At 57.4% G+C, this 16989-nt stretch overlaps 1 protein-coding gene across 1 annotated transcript; it reads left to right on the top strand.

The window, feature by feature from the left end:
• The first annotated feature begins 874 nt into the window (after positions 1-874).
• On the top strand, positions 875-16967 carry PRSS36 (serine protease 36). The gene is made up of 22 exons (XM_040266677.1): positions 875-911; positions 1206-1241; positions 1431-1466; positions 1869-2031; positions 2457-2737; positions 3200-3366; positions 5790-6039; positions 6148-6277; positions 6595-6851; positions 6938-7101; positions 7452-7689; positions 7802-7943; positions 8206-8471; positions 8549-8670; positions 8934-9207; positions 9629-9756; positions 12381-12738; positions 13001-13018; positions 14737-14899; positions 15127-15398; positions 15486-15652; positions 15783-16967. The coding sequence occupies exons 1-22, from the start codon at positions 875-877 to the stop codon at positions 16104-16106; spliced, it is 3993 nt and encodes a 1330-aa protein (XP_040122611.1). The 3' UTR covers positions 16107-16967.
• The last annotated feature ends 22 nt before the right edge of the window (positions 16968-16989 follow it).

Below are 16989 nucleotides of genomic sequence, written 5' to 3'. Positions count from 1 at the left end.
TCCAATATTGCTGGCCCCCAGGTGCTTCACCATCCCTGATGGTTGCCCAGTTCCCTGCCTACCATCTATAAATAGTTCCTTCCTTAAACTGTCCTGTTTCCTCTTTGAAGCATTGTATTTCTTAAGTCAACTCCTACTGTACCTGGGTTGAGTGACTTTCCTGAGGTCATACAAAGTAAGTGGCACAACAGCCGAGAGTACTTACGCTAACACAAAGAATGGTAGAGCCTTTTTCGGGCCCTACCAGCCTGCCCAGCCCCCTCCCAGAATCCTCTGCCCTGCCCCAAGCTGCCGGAATCTGTGATCCCTTTGTTGGGATGGGATTGAATTCCCTGGGGCTCCCGTCCCAGACCTAGCCAGCAACTCCAGTAACCAGAGCTGTGTGAGAACAAAAGGCCAACCCATTGGGGTAGCCGCACCCCAAAGAGAGATGAAGTCTCAGGTGAGTCACGCCACTGAGGGGCCACCTTCCCTGTCCCAAGGGCCACTGCTGACCTGTAGCCCTGCCTCACCAGGGACCCAGGACTTTGGCCTCCTAGCCTCTGGCCATCCTCCCCTTCCCCCCTTGGGGGTTCTCTGCTCCTCCCTCCCCCACTCAGTAGGTGTCCAGGAGCTATGACCTCTGCCTCCCACCCCCACCCCGGGCCTCTAGAGACGTGAGATGCGCACAGGGCTCTGGGTGGGGCCTTCAGGCTCCCTACTTCCTCCTTCCAGCCCCAGATCCACTCGGATTCCCAGAGTTGGGCTCCAGCCAGGGAGGGCAGGGTTCTTTCTGGACCCTCAGGAGTCACGGGGTGCCAAGGCAGAGACAGAGCTGTGTGGCAGGGAGTGGATCTTCACCCATCGCCGTGCCTCCAGCTGACTCAAACGGACCATGTCCCAGCACCTGCTTCTCCCGCTTGTGATCCTTGGTAAGCTCAGGGGACAGGGCATGGCTGCAAAGGGCCTGGGTCCTAGCCTCTGGGGAGCTGGAAAGCAGGACTCCAGGGGTCTACCTGGGAAGTAGGATGTCAGAGGAGGACACCAGAAGAAGATGAGAGTGAGGTGTCGGGAGGGGCAAGAGGAATAGCCTATGAGAAGAGGGGGCATGGAGGTCTGGGTGCCATGGGGAGATGGAGTACTTGCAAAGTTTTGGGGGAGGGGGCCATGGAGGGCACATCGTCCTACTGTAGGTCTCCAGCCTCTTCCTGCCTCCATCTCTCCAGCCATCAGCCCCATCCCGGGAGCCTTCCAGGACTCAGGTAAGGCAGTGCCACTGGGGGAACATCACCAGCAGAGGCAGAAAAGATGGGACGGGTAGCCTGGGTGCTGGCAGGGCAGCTGAGAGAGCAAGGAATTGGGGAAGAAGAAAGCAGGAAGGTGGGGGCTGGGCATTGTCAAGAGCTGGAGGTCACCAGTATTTTCCTCTCTTTACCCCCTCTGACTGCCAGCTCTCAGTCCTACTCAAGAAGAACCTGAAGATCTGGGTAAGGAATCGGGGTGGGGAGGAACCTCAGATCTTAAAAGAAGTTAAGGTTGGCTAGGCAATGAGGTTAGTGAGCATCACCAATTCAATGGACATGAATCTGAGCAAACTCTGGGAGATAATGGAGGACAGGGGAGCCTGGAGTGCTGCAATCCATAGGGTCTCGAAGAATCAGACAGGACTTAGAGACTGAACAACGAAAGGTGATGAGAGGTGGAAGTGATCAGAAACTTAAAAATGCAAAACTTCTGTTTGTTTCTTTCGCGGGGGCGAGGGGGGGGGGGGGGGGGGGGGGGGCGGTTGCAAACTAAGGGGAGTGGGCGATGGGGCTTTGTCCTGAGTTACCTGGGCCTCCGGCGTGGGGGGCAGGGACAGGCGATGACCTCCACGATACCCCTTGCAGACTGCGGTCGCCCCGAGCCCTCTGCCCGAATCGTGGGGGGCTCAGACTCTCAGCCGGGCACCTGGCCGTGGCAGGTGAGCCTGCATCATGGCGGGGGCCACATCTGCGGAGGCTCCCTCATCGCCCCTTCCTGGGTCCTCTCGGCTGCTCACTGTTTCGTGACGTGAGTATTCGCGCACGTCCAGTCCCTCTCCGAGCCCGACCGGCAGCTGGACCTCGCGGACCCAAGCTTAACTTGGAGCCCGGCCGCCCCTGCCTCCCCACCCTCCTGACGCTAAGTGCTCTGCGGGGTATCCGGGTTCTGACTATCTGGGGAGGCAGCCAGCGGACTCGCCTCGTCACCCCACCAACTATCCGAATCTGAATTCCATCTTTCCAGTTCTCCGCCCCAACACCTCCAAATCGCATTCGCTCCTCCCCCTTTCACGAAGCTAGCTCAACCCCGATCGCCCCAGCCCTAAATCTAGATGGGACGCACCCCTCCTGGGGTCTGGCTGACCCCACCTTTTCCCTGACTCCGAGCCCCCACCCCACGAGGGTCTGCCCGCTCCCTCGGGTCCACCTGACCCCCTTCCTGCCTCGGCGCAGGAACGGGACCTTGGAGCCCGCGGCCGAGTGGTCGGTGGTGCTGGGCGTGCACTCGCAGGACGGGCCCCTGGACGACGCGCAAGTCCGCGCGGTGGCCGCCATCCTGGTGCCGGACAACTACAGCAGCGTGGAACGGGGCGCCGACGTGGCCCTGCTGCGCCTGGCCTCGCCCGCCAGGCTGGGCCCCTCCGTACGGCCCGTCTGCCTGCCCCGAGCCTCGCACCGTTTTGCTCACGGCACCGCCTGCTGGGCCACCGGCTGGGGGGACGTCCAGGAGGAGGGTGAGTGGAAAAGGGGGGTGTCTCAGGAGGTGGGCGATTGGGGGGGTGGAGCCTACCAAGTGGGTCCCTCCCCGGGTACTTGATGGGGCCATTCCTGCGATGATGATGTCGGGAGAAGAGCGGAGAGGAGCCGGAGGGGACACTGATTTTGGATGTGGTGGGTTTAAATGCCATGGTGCAAGGAGACAGAGATGCCCAGAAGGCAGTTGCAGGGGACCTAGCCGTTATTGTTCAGTCGCTCAGTCATGTCCAACTCTATGGGACCCCAAGGACTGCAGCACTCCAGGCTTCCCTGTCCTTCACCAACTCCCGGAGTTTGCTCAGACTCATGTGCATTGATTCGTGCCATGGCGCATGGGGACAGACATGTCCAGGAGAGCCCCGGAGGGTACCAGGCTAAGCCCTGGGGAAGAGAGGGCTGCATCCCTGCCTCACAGCTTTCTTCTCTGGTTCTGGCCACAGACCCCCTGCCTCTCCCCTGGGTGCTGCAAGAAGCGGAGCTGAGGCTGCTGGGAGAAGCTGCTTGTCAGTGTCTCTACAGCCGGCCTGGCCCCTTCAATCTCACTCTCCAGCTGTTGCCAGGGATGCTATGCGCCGGCTACCCAGAAGGCCGCAGGGACACCTGCCAGGTGAGGGAGGCGCCTGCACCTGCCTGCAGGGTTAGGCAGAGCCCTAACCAATAGGAAGCAGTGTGAGCAATAGACTAATCCTCCCTCTTCATATTTCTGAATGTCATCCGCAAAAAGGGGGCAAGATTGCCAGCAGAAGGGATCGATGTGAGCATTATAAATGGACAGAACTTGGGGCTCAACAAATGGCCACTATTATTAATGGGCAGTATTGTGCAGTGGATGTCCAGTTTAGAAGCTCAGCGCCATTGCTTGTGAGCTCGTCAGGAGGTTATAATGATTAAATAAATTTGTACATGTAAAAAGTATTTCTGGAATCCCTGATGGCTCAGTGGTAAAGAATTCGCTTGCAGTGCAGGAGACCGCCTGTAATACAGGAGACATGGATTCGATCCCTGGGTCGGAAAGATCCCTTGGAGAAGGAAATGGCAAGCCACTCCAGTATTCTTGTCTGGGAAATCCCATGGACAGAGGAGTCTGATGGACTATAGTCCATGGGATCTTGAGAGCTGGACCCCACTTAGCAACTAAACCACCACCAAAAAGGATTTAGAACAAGGTCTGGTCCTTGCACATGCATGCTAAGTTGCTTCAGTCATCACCTCTATAGACTGTGTAGCTCACCAGGCTTCTCTGACCATGGGATTCTCCAGGCAATTATCCCATACCGTAGCCTAGAGCACAGGACCTATTACTTAGTGGATACTCAACAAATAGTTCTTTTTAAAAGTGAATTAATCCTTCACAGAAGGGAATTTTCTGGATAATGGGCTGAAGGCCAAAACATGATATATTTTAACCATTGTCCCCAGAAATGTTCCTCAAACGGCACACATTTTTGACGGCACTCAAGCATGCATGGTGGTGATGGGAATTCAGGTTTGATGATTTTCAGGGTCCCTCCCAATTGATTTCAGGGTCCCTCCCAATTATGAAAAAGGGGATTCCGTGGTGTAATGGTGAGCACTCCAGACTCTGAATCCAGCGATCCAAGTTCATGTCTCAGTGGGACCTTTCTGTTTGGGCTTCCCCGGTAACTCAGCTGGTAAAGAATCTGCCTGTAATGCAGGAGAACCCGGTTCAATTCCTGGGTCAGGAATTCCCCTGGAGAAGGGATAGGCTCCCCACTCCAATATTCTTGGGCTTTCCTGGTGGCTCCGTCAGTAAAGAATCTGCCTGCAGTGTGGGAGACCTGGGTTCGATCCCTGGGTTGGGAAGATTGCCCGGAGGAAGGTATGGCAACCCACTCCAGTATTCTTGCCTGGAGAATTCCATGGACAGAGGAGCTGGGCAGGCTACAGTCCATGGGATCTCAAAGAGTCAGCACGACTGGGTGACTAAGCACAGCACAGCACCCAGTTATGAGGTTCCAGAACCTATGGACATAATCCCTGCCTCTCGAACAGGATTGCCAACAACTCAGCTTCCTCTAGACCAGTGCTGCTGTCCAATAAAACTTATGATGATAGAAATGTTTTTCTATCTGTACTGTCCAGCATTATAGTCACTAGCCACACTGGCTATTGAACATTTTTTTAACTTATTTATTTTTAATTGAAGAATAATTGCTTTACAATATTGTGTTGGTTTATCCCGTACATTATTGAACATTTGAAAGGTGGCTAATGTGATTGAGGAAATGAATTTTTAATTTTATTAAATGTTAATTAATTCAAATAGTCACAGGGGCTAGCACATGTATCATATTGGACAGTACAGTTCTGGATAATTCTGAGCTTTCTCTGTAACCTTCCTCAGGTCACAGAGATGCCTGACCTGGATTATAGTCATATCTTAGGGACAATGCCCCAGCAGTAAACGGTCCCAGAACCTTTGTTTTAATGTCTGTTTCTTGTAATTCTTCCTCCTTAATTTTCTACAAACCGTCCTTTCTTGGTGCTTTTCTAACAGCCTTTTCCTCCTGAATGCTGACATCTCTGATTTACTTTTTTTTTTGGCTGCACGGGTTCTTAGTTCACTGGGGATCTTCAATCTAGTTCCCTGTCCAGGGATTGAACCCGGGTCCCCTGCATTCGAAGCAAGGACTCTTAGTCACTGGACCACCAGGGAAGTGCCTCCAATTTACTTTAACAGTTTAACAAGGAATTCTAACAGCTTAGAAACCAAAGACAGGGTTTAACAATTTATTGAGGAATCATTTGGCTCTGAATGAGACCGGCAGGCCTCTCAGATGTGGCCTTTACTGCATTAGCTTGGTGCTCTTGGCTTTGGTTCCTCATCAGCCTTTCTGTTCTACAAGGCTTTCTCCTGCTCAGAGCTGTAGGGGTCACAGAGAACAAGGCACAGCCCACGTAGATTTCCAGGAGAACGTGACTGTGTGTAGGACCAAAAAGAAGAAGTGGTCCAAGATAAGCTGGTAGGTCCCTGGGCTGACCCAGCGACACTGAGTCATCTGTCATCAGGGAGACTCTGGGGGGCCCCTGGTCTGCAAGGAAGGTGGCCGATGGTTCCAGGCGGGAATCACCAGCTTTGGCTTTGGCTGTGGACGGAGGAACCGCCCCGGAGTCTTCACTGCTGTTGCTCCCTATGAGGCATGGATAAGGGAACAGGTGCTGGGCTCAGAGCCTGGGCCTGCCTTCCCCACCCAGTCCCCGGAGGCCCAGTCAGGCCTCCCCGAGCCCACGAATGAGAACTGCACCATCGCCCTGCCAGGTGAGGAAGGCAGGACCCCTAGATGTCAGCTGGATCTGGGAGATTTGAGTTCAGGTGGAAACTGCCTGGGTTCAGGAGGCCCTCTGACTCAGGCCTCTCACCCCTCAGAGTGTGGGAAAGCCCCGAGGCCAGGGGCCTGGCCCTGGGAAGCCCAGGTGATGGTCCCAGGATCCAGACCCTGCTATGGGGCACTGGTGTCTGAAAGCTGGGTCTTGGCACCTGCCAGTTGCTTTCCAGGGTGAGTGAAAACCCAGTCTTGGGCAGATTCTTGCTCAGTCTGAGATACTATCTAACTGGCCCCAGCCATTCCCTTGGGTAGGATAGGGGTAGGGGTGTGGGGTCCCAATGGAGGTGTATGATCCAGCTCAAAAATCAGGGTCCCAGTCTCTCTTGGGCAAATACAGGGGTAATACAAATTCGACCCAGGATTGGGCGGAGGGGTGGGGGAAGGAGATGCAGAATCTTGCCTAGAGACCCAGACTCTAAGCCAAGGGTGGAGGTTTAGAGCTGAGCTTGCAGGGTCCAGCTCATGTTCCCAGTCTCCCCATCCCGCAGTCACATCAGCTCAGCCCGCTCGCCCAGCGACCTGGACTACTGGCGCGTGCAACTGCCCTCGCGCCCCCGCGCGGAGCAGGTGGCGCGCCTCGTGCCACACGAGAACGCCTCGTGGGACGACGCCTCGAACCTGGCGCTGCTGCAGCTGCGCGCGCCCGTGAACCTGAGCGCGGCCCCGCGGCCAGTGTGTCTACCCCACCCGGAACACTATTTCCTGCCAGGGAGCCGCTGCCGCCTGGCTCGCTGGGGCCGCGCGGGTGAGCAGGGGCCCGGCGCCGGCCGGGCGGGGCGGAACCAGGGCCGGACGCGGCGGGAGCGCTGGTTCCCTCCCCTTCTCTCGCAGAACCCGCGCCCGGAGCCAGCTCGCTGCTTGAGGCGAAGCTGTTGGGCGCCTGGTGGTGTCACTGCCTGTACGGCCGCCAGGGGGCGTCAGTGCCGCCGCCAGGAGAGCCGCCGCAGGCGCTCTGCCCCGCCTACCAGGAGGAGGAGGCAGAGGGGAGCTGCTGGGTGAGCGGCGGGGGCGGGACGGGGCCAGGGAGGGGCGGGGAACCGGGAGCCGCGCTGTGGGGGCGGAGACCGGGTTAAGGCGGGGCCTGATCCTGGAAGCCTTTTGGGGAGCAGCCAAGACCTGCCAAGACCGTGGGACTTTTTAACTCCTCTTGGTTTAAAGAGAATCCTAAAGTGAGGGCAGCCTTCTTACTCAGATTAGTGTTGGAGCCTGACTTGGAGGAGGTGGGATTTTTGTGTCCGAGTACGGGACAGTTTGGAGTCCAGGGAGGCTCCAGGACTTTTGCTGTCCCCTCATCAACTGACACACGCGCGTAAAGGCTGTTAACACACATACCCTCTTGCTACAGAACTACTCTCATTGGAGCCTGCTGTGCCGGGAAGAGGGGACCTGGTTCCTGGCTGGAATCAGAGACTTGCCCAGTGACTGCCTGCGTCCCAGAATTTTCTACCCACTGCAGACCCACGGTCCATGGATCAGCCATGTGACTCGGGGGGCCTACCTGGAGGACCAGCTGGCCTGGGACTGGGGACCTGAGGGGGAGGAGACTGAGGCACACACCTGTCCCCCTCACACAGAGAATGGTGGTGAGGAGGGGGCTTTGGGGCTTTGGGGCTCCTGGGGGTGCTTAGATCCATGGTAGGGGCTTTGAGGGTCAGCTGCGGGGTCCCCACTGAGGGGCTCATCTCCTCTCCCTAGCCTGTGGCCTGCGGCCAGAGCCGGCTCCGATGGGGGTCCTGTGGCCCTGGCTGGCAGAGGTGCATGTCGCTGGAGAGCGAGTCTGCGCTGGCATCCTCGTGGCCCCAGGCTGGGTCCTGGCAGCCACTCACTGTGTCCTCAGGTGGGTCTCACCCATCTTCCTGGCAAGAGGGAGACACTGGGAGAGGGGCCAAAGGACAGTAGCGGGCTGTTCTCCCTTTAGGGCTTTTATTGCACCAGGAATTGCTTGAAGTGTTTTGAGACAGAAGAGAGATTTCAAAGGAGGGCTAATGAAGGAGTTAGTGGAATGACCCTGGACATTGGTTCCACGCTTTCCCCTGGGCTGGGAAGGATTCATCCGCAATGAGGGGATCAGGAAGTGACCCTGGACGTTGTTTCTGCAGGCCGGGCTCTACGACGGTGCCTTATATTGAAGTGGACCTGGGCCGGGCGGGGGCCAGCCCCCTCCCCCAGAGCCACCGGGTGTCCCGGTTGGTTATCAGCATCCGCTTGCCCCGGCACCTGGGACTGCGGCCCCCACTAGCCCTCCTGGAGCTGAGCTCCCGAGTGGAGCCCTCCCCATCAGCCTTGCCCATCTGCCTTCACCCAGGGGGTACCCCCCTGGGGGCCAGTTGCTGGGTACTGGGCTGGAAGGACCCCCAGGATCGAGGTGAGAGCCCTGGGTCCTGGGGATGAGAAGGGACAGGATGGCAGAATGCCTGGGACAACCTTCCTTCCTGTCTCTAGTCCCTGTGGCTGCGGCTGTCTCCATCTTGACTCCGCGACTCTGCCACTGCCTCTATCAAGGCCTTCTGCCTCCTGGAACTCTGTGTGTCCTGTATGCAGAGGGGCAAGAGGACAGATGTGAGGTACAGGGCCTGGGTATCCTGGCCTGGTCAGGGCCGAGGCTGTGCTGGGCAGCTGGACGCCAGGGGGAGAGCAGGGTGGGGCTTCGTAGGTGCTGGGTTTCAGATGGGAAGATGCAGTCCTTTCTGACTGGACCTCAGGAGAGACCAGGGGCCAAGATGCCTGAGGATGGAGAGGAACAGTGGTTTGTGACTGGGTCCTAGGAGGCGCAGGGGACCAGAAGGAAGAGTAAGGGGCCCTGTTGGTCTTGGCCCTGATGCTGCAGGTAACCTCGGCACCTCCGCTCCTGTGCCAGACTGAGGGAGGCTCCTGGGTCCTCGTGGGCATGGCTGTTCGAGGCAGCCGGGAGCTGTTTGCTGCCACTGGCCCTGAAGAGGCCTGGATCTCCCAGACAGTGGGGGAGGCACCTTTTCTACCCGCAGGCGGCCTCCCCCACTGGCTCCCTGAAGGCAGTGATCTCTGTCCCCCTGACATGGCCAAGGCCTCAGGTTCCCCGCGGGCTGCTCTTTTCCTGCTGCTTCTGACCCCCCTGATCCAGGGCTGAGCCCCCCCCCCCACCTCCCCGGCCCCCAGGGCCCTGGGCTACCTCCCCTTCACCTCCCCCACCCCCTTCCACCTTCCACTTCCCGCCCAGTGAGGCTGGAATGTAGCCCAACCGGCTCCCGTTCCCTTACCCAGAACCTCTGGAGCGCTCCACCCACCTAGACTGCAGCGGCTTCGGATAATTGGGCTTCAGTGCCCAGCTATTTCGGGCTCTGGCATTCGAGGGCAGCGGGAGCCAGCGGACAATAAACACGTAAACACAGACACGTGGCCTTGTGGCACGGCTGGAGGCAGGCTGAGGGGGCTGGGGGGCCCCAGGGCTGGGCCTCTCCCTCCTAGGCCTCTGTGAGTCAGGCTGTGGGCAACCAGGAAATGTGTCTCCGATAAGGTGGCAGCTGTCCTTCATTCCTGCCCCAGGGCGGGGAGGCTGGGTGGCCAGCTGGGTGTGTGTCACATCCCCAGTGGAATCAGCGTCCCCGACACCTGCTGGCCACCTCAGCCTTGGCCCTGCTGCCCCTCCCCATCGAGACCAAGAAGGACTGAGGGTGAGGGTCAGCGGGAGAGTCCAGGGGTCTGGGAGTCCGGGGTCTGTCATATTCTGCACCCACGGGGAGCCTCCCCCATATACAAGCCCTGATGAATGGTGTCCCAGAGTGTATGCCTCCTGTGTCCTCGTACACACACCACATTTGTACCTTTCAAGGGCCCACCACATCCTGCCCAAAGCCCCCAGGGTCTGGACCCCATCATGAGTCCTTCATCTGTACATCTCACAGCCTCTTCCCATCACTAACCTCTGTGTGTGTGTGTGTGTGTGTGTGTGTGTTAGTCGCTCAGTTGTGTCGACTCTGCTACTCCATGGACTGTAGCCCACCAGGCTCCTCTGTCTGTGGGATTCTCCAGGCAAGAATACTGCAGTGGGTTGCCATTTCCTCCTCCAGGGGAATCTTCCCAACCCAGCGATCCAACCCCGGTCTCCCAAATTGCAGATAGATTCTTTACCATCTTAAGCCACCAGGGAAGCCACAGCCAGCGTACCTCCATGTATTAATTCAACCACGTTTCCTGCTAACTACTGACTCCTGGCTAACTCCAGCTAATTCGGGACTCTGCGCTTCCGCTGCAGGGGCTGTGGCTTCCATCCCTGACCAGGGAACTATGACCCCCGCACTGCATGGAGCAACATGGCTGGGGCCTTGACAAGCCCATGAAATGCTCCCAGCATGGTGGGGAACACGTGGACTGGGGGTCAGGAGAAAGCCCCAGAGGAGATGATGTTCTAGCACAGAATAAAAGCAAAGGAAGACCCATATAGGGCAGAAGGGTTGCTTGGGGTGGAAACCAGCCGCTAAGGGTAGCAATGGTTGCTACCCCCCACTGAGGGCACCTCTGAGGCTGGAGTCACTTTGCAGCAAAGGGTATGAGCAGATGGCTGAGTCACTCATATGCAGCAGAAGGTTGACTAGGCAGAGGGTAGGGGGAGACCTATAGGAAAGCTGGAAGTTCTTGAAAGATTGAGGGGCTGACGAGATGGACAGAGGATCTTTTCTTTTTGGCTGAGCCAGGTCTTAGTCGCAGCACACAGACTCTTTGCTGTGGTGCGTGGACTTCTCTCTAGTTATGGCGCACAAACTCTAGAGGTCGAGGGTCCGGTAGTGGGGGTGCCTGGGCTTAGTTGCCACCACGCCATGTAGTATCTCAATTCCCTGGCCAGGGATTAAACCTGCACCCCTTCGCTGGAAGGTAGATTCTTCCAGTGGTTAACTGGACCACTAGGAAAGACCCTGGACAGAAGTTCTTAAAGCACATGGCTTTTTTTTTTTTTTTTTTTTTGGCTGTGCTACCTAGCATTCAGGGATCTTAGTTCACCTGTCCATGACCACCTCCTGCAGTAGAAGTACAGAGTCCTGACCACTGGACCACCAGGGAATTCTGGCGCCTGGCTTATCTTTAGCTGCCAGATCCCAAAGAGAATACTCCCCTGAATCTGTCTCCATAGGGACATATACCCTTATCTGTTCCCCATACCCAGTCAGTCACACATATGCCATCCTCCATAAACATTTAATAGGCCCCATTCTCTACCCAAACCCACCCATCATGTCCAGCGTCTTGCCTTCTCCACCTCAGCTTAGACTCCTTCCCAAGTCAGTCTCATCCCCTTTCCCAGTCAAGGAATTCCCTGCCCTCCAGCCTGGACCGTAAAGTCCTGGCTCAGAGAGCCAGATGCCTGGTCTCAGGGAAGGAAGGTGGGCAAGTGGGGGCTCTCTTTTTCTAAAGCTTGAAGTCAACACACATTCCCAGTTGCCCGAATTTCTACAGTCACAGAGGAAACAACTGACTTCCCAGACCAGGCACATTGGCCCCCTGCACCCTCCACTAGAGGACCCTTCACCTGGACCACCCTTCCCCATCTTTGCCTTGTTAACACCTTTTCAAAAGCCTTTGAGGTCTCAGTTTGAAAGGCACCTTCTTGAGGAGCCCTTCTTGATGCCAGCCTGGGTCGGGCTCCTGTCAATGGCCTCCAGAGCCGCCCCCCCCCCGCCCCGTCCCGCCCCGCGCTTCTTTCTCCATCTCCAGCCTCATCTGAAGTTATTCTGTAATTGCTTGTATCATCCTGTGATTCAGGTCTGTCACCTCAACTTCATCATGAGCTCAGGGAAGGCAGGACGGTGTCCGCTTTGTCTCCTGTACCTGGGACATATTAGGCTCTCAATAAATATGTATGGAATGATGAGCATCCCCGGACACATCACCACACCTCACCACATGCAGATGAGGTTTCAGGCTCCACAGTAGGGCCTGAAGAGCCCTAGCCCCAGGGCAGAGCCGGGTGTCCCGGGGCTCAGACAGCCGGCTTCAGGAGGGAAGGAGGGAGCAGTAAGATAACAGAGGCCAGGCCAGGCCAGGCCCTGAGGGGGCATAACAGGTATGGGAGATCTGAACGACCTGGGCCCAAGAGCAGTTGGGTCAGGAATCCAGCCATCCAGGTTTCCAGCCCTGCCTGGGGCTGCTTAAACAACAGCTCTCCCCCCCCCACCCCCCCCCCCCCCACCTTCCTGCCCCCCACACACACAGCCTAGGGGTCACACACACACACACACACAGCCTAGTCTGGTGAGAGAGGCCAGTGGAGATGAGCGGCGGGAGTTGGGGGGGGCGGGGCCAGGGGCGGGGCAGGCAGGTAGGTGCCCTTTCCTGGAGCTGCCACTCCGGAAGGAAGGTCGGTGCGAACCCAGGGCGATCTGAAGACCGGTCCTCACTGCCCGGCTGCAGAGACCCCAGGATTTCCCTTGCGCTCGCTTCCTACCTTAGAAGCCAGCCTTGGACACCTGCTTCTGCTTCCTTCCGCGATCCCGACACCGGGAGCTTGCCTTTGAGCCCCTACCTCTTGGCTTTGAGGTCCCTTTCCCTGGGTGCCCAGGGCACCTGGTCCTGGGCCATGGCCAGGAGGTTGGGCCTGGGGCCCAGGTGGCTGGAGGCTGTGGCCACTGTGCTTCTGCTTGGATTATTCCGGAATGGGATAGGTGAGTGTGGGCGCAGGCAGGGAGCATGGGGCTGGCAAGGGTGGGAAGGGGAGGAGGCAAGTGCACTGGGGCCAAGCGTATAAGCCTTTTCAGAGGCACGTCCCTTATTCTGGGCTCAAGAACCCCCATCTTCAGCCTCGCTGGCTCTTGGCCTGTCTCCTCAGCTTTGGTCTCCTGGGGCTAGGGTGAGGGGTGGGGGGGCCTGGGGTCTGAATTCTAGAGGCTTCCCTGCTTACCCCTCCCTCTTTCTCTCTCCCTCCAGGAGCCGTGGTGGCCGAAGGTGAGGCTCACCTGGGAGGAATGGGGGAGGGGAAGGTGAGGGGTGGGGCCAGGGGTTCAGATTTCCACGGCGCATTGGAGCACCTGACCCTCTCTTCTGCAAAGCTGTTTCGTCCACTCCTGTTGTCTTATTTAGATCCCTGGTAGCACTTGAGGCGGGGACGATAGCCTCAATCTTTAAGACAGTGACGGGCAGATAAGTGACTTGCCCAACGGCACACAGCCAGGAAGTGGCTGCGCTGGGATTTGAAGTCAGGTCTGAGTCCAAAGGTGGGTTGTTTTGAGGGTGACAAACCAAGGGTCAGCCTGCTTGGCAGTCCCTGCTTCACCATGTACCGGCTATGTCTCACCCGGCCAGTCCCCTCACCTCTAAAATGAAGTTGAAGGAATTCCCTGGCGATCCAATGGTTAGGACGCTGTGGTTTCACCGTCAAGGGCCCGGTTTGATCTCTGGTTGGGGAACTAGGATCCCACAGACCATGCAGCGCCAGCCAAAATAAAATGAAGTCAATTCTATCTACCTCCTGGGGTTGCTTGAGGAGTCAGGAAGATGAAGGAAGTGAAAGCCCCTTCAGGGCCTGGCATTGCTTGAACTGTTGGTCTCTAAATGGTAGCTATTGTCCTTTTTACGAGGAGATGGGGAGGAGCCTGGCTGGGTGGTTTTCCCTGCACCTGAGAAGGTGACTTTGTGAAGGGCATTTGGGTCCTGCTCCAAACAGTGGCCTTCACAGGGGTGGGGCTGTTCTGGAAATGAAATGAGACGCTCACACCCTGGGATCCAGGCTGTTCTGTTCATTTGTTCAACACATCCACGACTCCATTTGTGTGCCCAGCACTGGGGACGTGTGAGTCTGCCCTCGTCTCTGCCCCTAGGGAATGCCCAAGTTGGTTGGTTGAAGTAGACAGTGAGAATGCGAACAGCCCTGTCCAGGAAGCACAGACCCTGGGAGCTCTGAGGCATCACCTATCAGCCAGCAGGGTGATGGCAGACTTCAGAGGCTCTGGTATTTGAACCACCTCTATAGGCAAATAGAAGTTGTTGTTATTGTACTCAGTTGCTAACTTTTGGCCGACTCTTTGCAACCCCATGGACTGCAGCACTCCCGGCTCCTCTATCTACTATCTCCCAGAATTTGCTCAAATTCATGTCCATTGATGTCTAACCATCTCATCCTCTGCTTTTGCCTTCAGTCTTTCCCAGCATCAGGGTCTTTTCCAGTGAGTCAGCTTTTCCCATCAGGGGGCCAAAGTATCACCATTTCACATTTCAAATAGAAGTGGGGATGAGGAAGACTACCCTAGGTGGAGTGATCTGAGTAAGCAAAGGTCTGAGGTCTAGTGTGTGGCCCGATGTGACAGTGAGTGTCCAGATTGTTGGCGGAGTGGACGGCAGCGCCATGAGAGGGCCGGAATCTCTCTTAAGGGCAGAATGGAGCCAGGGAAGGATTTAAGCAGTGGTGTGAACTGGCCAGATGTGTAAGGAGTCGATCAGATGGAAGGCAGGAAGGCCCGAGAGGACAGAGGCTGGGTGAGCCCTTTAATGAGCCACTGGATCGAGGACAGCAGGTGACTGGTGAGCTGGGGGATGGGGACAAAGCCTCGCTGGCTTCTGTGAACTCACCCCTGAAGCTCCAAACCAGACTTCCTGGGCTGTGTCGGGTGAGGAAGTGGTCTGGTGGCTCCAGAGGTCCTGACCCTCTCCCCTTCCTCTCCCGGCAGACTCCTGTGGTATGGTCCCTCAAGGACGCATCACAGGTGGCACCACTGCAGCCCGCGGCCAGTGGCCCTGGCAGGTCAGCATCAACCACCACGGCACCCACGTGTGCGGTGGCTCTCTCGTGTCCAATCAGTGGGTGCTGTCGGCTGCTCACTGCTTCCCAAGGTACCCACGGGGTGGGGGGCAGGGTGGGGAAGTAGGGCGGGGGTCAAGACTCAAGGATCAATGTAGGTCAGACTGGGGGTTCTTGGGTTGGATCTAGGAGGTATCAATAAAGCCTGTTAAGGGTCTGTCAGGAGTGAAGGCCAGAGGTCACAGGTCACAGGATACAACTAGGATGCAGAGTGGGACCCAAAAGGTCAGCTGCTCTGCCTTCACCCCTCTGCCTGCAGTGACAACAAGATAGAAGAATACGAGGTCAAGCTGGGCGCCCACCAGCTGGACTACTACAGCACTGACACCCAGGTCCGCGGGGTGGCCCAGGTCATTTCCCACGAGAAATATTCCCACGAGGGCTCCATGGGAGACATTGCGCTCCTCCAGCTCAGCAGCTCCGTCACCTTCTCCCGCTACATCCGGCCTATCTGCCTCCCCGCGGCCAACGCCTCCTTCCCCAATGGCCTCCAGTGCATTGTCACTGGCTGGGGCCATGTGGCGCCCTCAGGTGAGGGACAGGGCTGACATCTAGAGACACAGAGGGGAGCTGACTCAGGCTAGGAGACCCTGGGTAAGCATCTTTCGTCCCCCACAGTGAGCCTCCCGAACCCCCGGCCACTGCAGCAACTTGAGGTACCGCTGATCAGTCGTGAGACCTGTAACTGCCTATACAATATCAATGCCAAGCCTGGGGAGCCCCACCTAATCGACCAGGATATGCTGTGTGCTGGCTACGTGAATGGGAGCAAGGACGCCTGCCAGGTAAATGGGGGTCCGGGTGAATGGGGGAGACAGGTGTGTCTTGGGAGATGAGGGCTTGAGGGGGTTTGGCCTGGATGGTTGGAGGCCTGGGGTCCCTACCTGAAAGCTATTGTGTGGATTTTCTTCTCAGGGTGACTCTGGGGGCCCACTTTCCTGCCCAGTGGCAGGCCGCTGGTACCTGGCAGGCATCGTAAGCTGGGGTGATGCCTGTGGGGCCCCTAACAGGCCTGGTGTTTATACCCTGACCTCCGTTTATGCCTCCTGGATTCACTACAAAGTGACGGAGCTCCAGCCTCAGGTGGTGCCGCAAATGGAGGAGTCCCAGCCCGACGGCCACCTCTGCAGCCACTACAAGGGTTTCAACTCTGCCCCAGCACAGGGCTTGGTGGGGCCCATCCTTCTGCTGCCACTTGGCCTGACCCTGGGCCTCCTCCGCCCACTGCATGAGGACTGAGCTACTCACGCCTGGGAGCTGCTTTGCTTCTGAGACCTCCACATCACACCCAAGGACGGATGCTGTTCCCGTGTTAGGCCCCACCTGGGACACTCTGGGCCCAGGGCCTGACTTGAGTCACTCCCTCCTCCCAGGACCCTGTGGGAGTTCAAGGCACTATCCTGAACTCTGAGCCCACTATTCTGGATTGTTCTTTGGGACAGGTACCTCCGCTCCAGGAGTTTACTGCCTGTGGTACTGGCTAGAACCTCTGGTCACTTCCATCTGCTGTCCACAAGCCTATCTGCTGGGCTCCTATGGAGCCCCCAAGGACCCTCTGCTACGAAAATGGGCCCTGGCTCCCCACCCATTTCTAGAAGACTGGCCAGCTGACGGCTACTGAAGAAGGACTGGCTCAGTACCTCACCTGCTCTGTCTTATGAGCCCCATCACTTCACCCTCTTCCTGTCTTCTGGGCCAGGGCTGCCTCTGAAGTGTGTAAGTCACTTAGTTGTGTCCAACTCTTTGCAGCCGCATGGACTGTAGCCCATCAGGTTCCTCTGTCCATGGGATTCCCCAGGCAAGAACACGGGAGTGAGTGGCCATTTCCCTTCTCCAGGGGATCTTCCTGACCCAGGAATCAAACCCTGATCTCCTGCATTGCAGGCGGATTCTTTCCATCTGAGCCACCAGGGAAGCCTGGGGCTGCCTCTGGGCAGCAGGTTTTCAAGGACAAAAAAGGCCCCAATCTTGCCTCACTGGCTGCCATGCCCCCCTTGAGCCCTGACTCCTGGACTCCGGAGGACTGAGCCCCCACCGGAACTGGGCTCCAACATGCATCTGAGGTGGGGGGTCAGAAGGAGTAAAATGTTCTGAGCACAACTGGCTATGTGTGTGTGTGTGA

The sequence above is a fragment of the Oryx dammah genome, unplaced genomic scaffold (assembly GCF_014754425.2).
Source record: "Oryx dammah isolate SB20612 unplaced genomic scaffold, SCBI_Odam_1.1 HiC_scaffold_2, whole genome shotgun sequence".
Lineage (NCBI taxonomy): Eukaryota > Metazoa > Chordata > Mammalia > Artiodactyla > Bovidae > Oryx > Oryx dammah.
This window is presented reverse-complemented; position numbering and strand designations above follow the sequence as displayed.